This window comes from Sapajus apella, unplaced genomic scaffold (assembly GCF_009761245.1).
Source record: "Sapajus apella isolate SASKATOON/1434 unplaced genomic scaffold, GSC_monkey_1.0 scaffold1, whole genome shotgun sequence".
Taxonomy (NCBI): Eukaryota; Metazoa; Chordata; class Mammalia; order Primates; family Cebidae; genus Sapajus; species Sapajus apella.
Genome location: NW_022436941.1, coordinates 68,495,866 through 68,502,154, shown reverse-complemented (window position 1 = coordinate 68,502,154; position 6,289 = coordinate 68,495,866). Strand labels below are relative to the sequence as shown.

Here is a 6,289-nt window from a genome sequence, read left to right as displayed (position 1 = left end):
CCGTCTCAAAAAAAAAAAAAAAAAAAAAAAAAATCCAAAAAGCCATGTATTGTAATGATTTCAAAAGTTACTCCAGTGACTTTCCAGCTTAAAATTTGGAGGCAACTTTTCATTAAAAGGCTATCAAGTACCAGCATTCTTACATGTTGATAAGCTGTTAAATACTTCCACAATTTACAATTTAATAGCATATATACTACATACTCAAATTTTCAGTCTTTCACAGCACATTAACAAAGTTATTAGGAAAACAGGACTAACACAACCAAAGACTTATAGAGCACACACAATTCTGACAGGGAGAGCCATGATCAAGGAGTGGTTTTCTTTAAGAAGCAATTTTACTAAAATCAACATGGGCCCAGGTGTGGTGGCTCATGCCTGTAATCCCAGTATTTTGGGAGGTCAGAGGATAGCCTGAGTCCAGTAGTTCAAGACCAGCCTGGGCAACATAGGGAGACCCTTTCTACAAATATGTTTTCTAAAAGTTGGCTGGGCATGGTGGCATGCGCCTGTGGTCCCAGCTGCTCTGGAGGCTAAAGCAGAAGGATTGCCGTGGCCCAGGAGGGTGAGGTTGCAGTGAGCTGTCATCGCCACCATTGCACTCCAGTCTGGGCATCAGAGCAAGACTCTTGTCTCAAACAAAACAGAACCAAACCATGGGAATAAAAGTAACTTAAAAATTTCAAGACATCAGATGTAGGACTGTGACTCCATATTCCAGTTAATATGGTGGAATGTTAAGCTGATACCCAAGATAGTCAGAGCCTCCCATAATTCAATATCCCACACTATTTCTGATTGCACCAAAAAATATACAATGGCAAATGATTTTTACCTCTTAAAAACATTTACACTTAAAAAATGGAATGAGGTGGGATTCCCTTCTTTTTTTTTTTTTTTTTTTTTAAAAGACGGGGTTTCACTATGTTGATCAGGCTGGTCTTGAACTCCCGACCTCAGGTGATCCGCCTGACTTGGCCTCCAAAGTGCTTGGATTACAGGCGTGACCCACCACGCCTGGACTCCCTTCTTCTTAAAAATGTTTCTAGAGTTACTAAAAAACTTGCATTTATGAAATAGTTTATAAAAACATTCCTCTGGAATGTACAAGAAGGGAGACGGACTGTTGGTAAGACATGCTCTGTATTAATTGGACTTGGGTTTTTTTCTCTCGGACTTCATCAGAGGTTGGACACTCCTTGGTTTCTGTTTCTTAGTTTTATGTAGGCAAATCTAGTTTTGTGATTAGCCACTTTGGTCTGTTTTCCCTTTGTTCCCCCTTTTGCTTTAGTTTGCACATTTTTGTCTGGAGATTTATCCTTTCCTGCTGCCTTTTTTGACTTTGTTTCCACTTTGGCAGGAGGAGGTTTAGCTGATAGTCATACCAATCTCATCTTGGACTCTTTCCTTCACTGCCGTTCTGCAGAGCTGATCTTCCTCTTGGGCATCTTGCAGCCTGGCAGAGGGTGCGTGCTGGGTGCCTGTGAGCCGCACCATGCTGAGAACCTTCTCAGAGCTGGGCGGTCTGGCTGCTACCACTCATCCCATCCAGTCTTATCATTAAGTATGATGTTAGCCATGGGTTTTTCATAGCTGTCCTTTACCAAGTTAAAAAAGTTACCTTCTATTCCTAGTTTGTTGAATGTTTCTGTCGTTAAAGAGAGTTGGAATTTGTCATATACTTTTTCTTCATCTATTGAGATGATCATGTGAATTTTGTTTTTTATTGTATTGATTTTTGGATGTTAAACCAACCTTGCTTACCCAGGATAAATTCTATGGTCATAATGTCTAATTTTTATACATTGTTGGATTCAGTTTGCTAGTATTTTATTGATGATTTTTATGTTCATATTCATAATAGATATTGGTCTGTACTTTTCTTGTGATGTCAGGAGCTGAAGTCCTGCTCCCGTAGGGAAAAATGCTTTCCAGGTGGGACCTTGGGAACAGGGGGCCTTGTTTTTTTGGGTGCAGCAGTTTGAAGTGAAGTCTCTGCCACACTGAGCTGGGAGGAAAGAGAGAGAGAGAGCAGTTTTGGTTCACATAGACACTCACCTTTGTTAGCAAATTTTCAGATTTTCTTGAATAGGTATTTATTTATTTGCTTTTTGTCATTAGGATCATTTTCAGAGGCTTTCAAATGTTTTGTTTTTTAGATCAGTTTCCCTATGGAGTGGGTCAATGAAGCTTCTCAAGTTGTCGCCCTTTACATTGATTCTATAACTTCTTAATTTATTGAAATGCATTTAAGTTTTAAGCTACGTAGTAGTATAAAAATTTTGCAATACCCTTCAGGCCTTGGTTTCCGTTGGTTAAAAATTGGCAACAGATATGACTAGAGTTGAAGGATTATGAAAATGAAAAAGTAAAGTAAGAATGGTAGATGTATATAACAATGTGATCAGAGTTAAAATTTGCACATAATACAGAAAAAAAAGATAAAATCAGGAGCAAGAGACATAAGAATTTGGCCTTTAAATTATTTCTGTTCTTGCTGGTGAAATTTGGTGAATAATTATAAATTAAGACAAACCAGTTTACACTGTTGTAATGAAAAGTATGGAAAGACCTCTAAAAATGTAGTGCATGTTGAAAAACAGAACATGTTTGGGAAAATATTTAAGATGTTACTTAATTTTTTCTTTTTTAGGAAATGACCACAGGTGAACATATCCAAGATGAACCAGGTAACTGTTATCAAGGGAACTGCTAAGACTACCTTGCTAGTACAGTGATATAATAGTGGGGATAATAAATGAATCGGTTTGCTGGAGAGTTTTAACCAAAAGATTCACCTATTGATTATGTTATCTCTTTGAGAAATGTGGATTCTTAGAATGATATTTTAGAAAGTGAATTAAAAGTTAAATTTTGAATAAGAAGTATTTGAGCATTTCCTCTGGATCTGCACAAATGGGGGAGCATTTTCCTTGAAGATATTATTTAATGGGAGGGCGGCATGGTCAGTGAGTCAAAACCAGCAGTGATGATTTATTTATAGCAAATAACCTGAGCAAAAGACTACCCTAGTAAGGGAATAATGATTCAGAGGATATTGGAACCTGCTACTAGTAGATAAACACCTCAAATAAAAATCTTTTTTAAGTAAACAGATTTCCAGATTTGTTCTTGTGTTTTAATTTTGATATATTTCCTCACAAGGTACCAATGATGGAAGCACCGAAGCTGCGATAACTTTACTTACAATGGGAGATCTAGTATTGCAGTCAGACATCAGTACTGAACAGGGTGATGGTAAGAATGAAAGCCAAGTCCTAACAAAAATAGAAACTTCTAATGTCTAACTTTTAGGAAATTATACCCACATTTAGTAATAAACCTTTTATATTTGAAGTTGTCTTCATTTTGTTGTTCTTCCGTAAAAGGTGATATGTGGGTATTGATTCACCTGTTATTTTACTACCGTTTAGGTGTAGCGACAGCTCATTCTAGATCGTGCACTTGGTTTATTAAGAATAATTTGTATTCAGGCCGGGCGCGGTGGCTCATGCTTGTAATCCCAGCACTTTGGGAGGCTGAGGTGGGTGGATCACGAGGTCAAGAGATCGAGACCATCCTGGTCAACATGGTGAAACCCCGTCTCTACTAAAACTACAAAACATTAGCTGGGCATGGTGGTACGTGCCTGTGATCCCAGCTACTCAGGAGGCTGAGGCAGGAGAATTGCCTGAACCCAGGAGGCGGAGGTTGCGGTGAGCCAAGATCGCACCATTGCACTCCAGCCTGGGTAACAAGAGCGAAACTCCGTCTCCAAAAAAAAAAAAAAAAGAATAATTTGTATTCATGGAATAGTTGCTATAGTGAATACTACCTTTACCATCATGAACGTGATTGGTTAACTGAGCTGACTGATCACTTTATACATGTGTCTTATAACAAAGGAGTTGCTCCTTGGGATGGTATTCACAATTAGATGATGAATACAGCACAAAGAGGCAATAGAACTCATTGAAATAATTTTAAAATAATTTAAACTGTTCTCAATCTGGACAGAACCAAAAGATATGTCAACCAAGATTTTTAATTTATCAGACGGAAATCACAGACAAGTAATAAATCTTTACTATCTCAGTTTTTTTTGTTTTTGTTTTTTTTTTTTGAGATGGAGTCTCGGTCTGTCACCCAGGCTGCAATGCAGTGGCGCAACCTCTCCTCACTGCAACCTCTGCCTCTCGGGTTCAAGTGATTCTCCTGCCTTAGCCTCCTGAGTAGCTAGAATTTTAGGTGTGCACCACCACACCCAGCTCATTTTTGTATTTTTAGTAGAGACGAGGTTTCACCATCTTGGTCAGGCTGGTCTTATATTCCTGACTTCATTATCCGCCTGCCTCGGCCTCCCGAATTGCTGGAATTACACAGGCTTGAGCCACCGTGCCCGGCCAATCTCAGTATATTTTAACTGCATGAAATGAATAATTATACTATTCCTGGTAATTATTTTGCCTGATTATGAGTAGTCTACCATTCATTCATTCATTTATTTGAGATGGAGTTTCACTCTTGTTGCCCAGGCTGGAGTGCAATGGCATGATCTCGGCTCTTTGCAACCTCTACCTCCCAAGTTCAAGCAATTCTCCTGTCTCAGCTTCTTGAGTAGTTGGGATTACAGGTGCCTGCTACCATGCCCAGCTAATTTTTGTATTTTTTAAAGAGATGGGATTTCACCATCTTGGCCAGGCTGGTCTCAAATTCCTGACATTAGGTGATCCACCCGCCTTGGCCTCCTGAACTGCTGGTATTACAGGTGTGAGCCACTGTGCCCAGCCTCCATTCATTTTAAGTATTAGACTTTTGGGCTGAACATGGCAGCTCATGCCTGTAATCCCAGCACTTTGGGAGACCAAGGCTGGCGATTGCTTGATCTCAGGAGTTTAACCAGCTCGAGCAACATGGTGGTACCTCGTCTCTACAAAAAAACACAGAAAATGAGCCAGGCATAGTGGTGCACACCTGTAGTCCCAGCTGTTTGGGAAGCTAGGTGGGAGGATCGCTTGAGCTCAGGAGTTCGAGGCTGCAGTGAGCTGAGATCATGCCACTGCGCTGCAGCCGGGGCAACAAAGTAACACCCTGTCTTAAAAATAGATAGATATGTATTAGACTTTTAGGGTTGGAAACATATTTATCAGGAAAATCTCTGATTTGTGTTCTGTGTGGGGCTCCATTCTTAGTGGGAGAGCATTGCAGTAGAGCCTGTCAGAAATGTGTAGAACATAAAGTATACATAGAACATAAGGTTTTAAAAATTGTAAATGATGGAAGTGCCATCTAACTTGAAATCTATCTGAGATTATATAATTACTGAAAGTAATAAAAAGACTCATTTTTACTTATAATTGAATAAAATTTTAGCCTATAAGAATTATTAAGCTTGGCTGGGCGTGGTGGCTCACGCCTATAATCCCAGCTCTTTGGGAGACAAGGTGGGTGGGTCACGAAGTCAGGAGTTCCAGACCAGCCTGGCCAATATGGTGAAACCCTGTCTCTACTAAAAATACAAAAATTAGCTGGTTATGGTGGCGCACGCCTGTAGTCGCAGCCACTTGGGAGGCTGAGGCAGGAAAATCACTTCAACTCAAGAGGCAGAGGTTGCAGTGAGCTGAGATCGTGCCATTGTACTCCAGCCTAGGCAGCAGAGTGAGACTCCGTCTCAAAAAAAGAAAAAAAGGAATTATTAAGCTCACAATAGGTCAAATCCCTGGCATGAAATAGGAAAGCATAAATTTAAATTTATAGCCAACAAGAGCAAACTTTTATTATATTTATTTTTTTTATCTTTTTCTGCTGCACAAATAAAGCAAACTTTAATAATACAGAATTTTACGGTTACTAAATGTTGAGGAATTTATTTTGAGCATCTATAATTTGGTTTGTTTTAATTTTCTGTTTTTTTTTTTTTTCTTCAGTAGGAGTATGTGTACTTCCTCATGTTCATTCAAAGGATAAAAGCCATATTCCTTTTAGCCTAGATAATGTAAATCAGAGAATTGTTCATGAATGTCAGGAGCTTTCTTCACCTGTCATTACTACATCTCTTGCATCATTTGAAGAAAACAAGATTGTATTGGAGGAGCAAATTTCCAGAAAAGAAATTAGTTTAATGGAGAACGTAAAGGAGAATGCTACGCCAACCAGGTTTATTTTAGTATTCAACTAATACATATTACTAAAACTGCCATCAAATTAGTTAATAGCTTTGAGTAATGCTTGTAAATGTAAAGTAGGCAATGCTAATTTCTTACTCTTTAAAGACTGACTGATTTTG

At 38.9% G+C, this 6,289-nt stretch overlaps 1 protein-coding gene across 4 annotated transcripts in view; it reads left to right on the top strand.

Annotated features, from left to right (window-relative positions):
- The window catches only part of BDP1 (B double prime 1, subunit of RNA polymerase III transcription initiation factor IIIB), a 113,805-nt gene that overhangs the window by 82,459 nt on the left and 25,057 nt on the right, over window positions 1–6,289 (top strand). For all 4 annotated transcript variants that reach the window (XR_004269236.1, XR_004269238.1, XM_032278831.1 and 1 more), the window contains exons 27-29: window positions 2,657–2,693; window positions 3,169–3,261; window positions 5,931–6,159. Coding sequence is in view for 2 of the 4 variants with exons in the window: in XM_032278831.1 (XP_032134722.1) it covers window positions 2,657–2,693; window positions 3,169–3,261; window positions 5,931–6,159 (359 nt within the window). In the remaining 2 variants the exon portion in view is untranslated. The remainder of the gene's footprint in view (window positions 1–2,656; window positions 2,694–3,168; window positions 3,262–5,930; window positions 6,160–6,289) is intronic.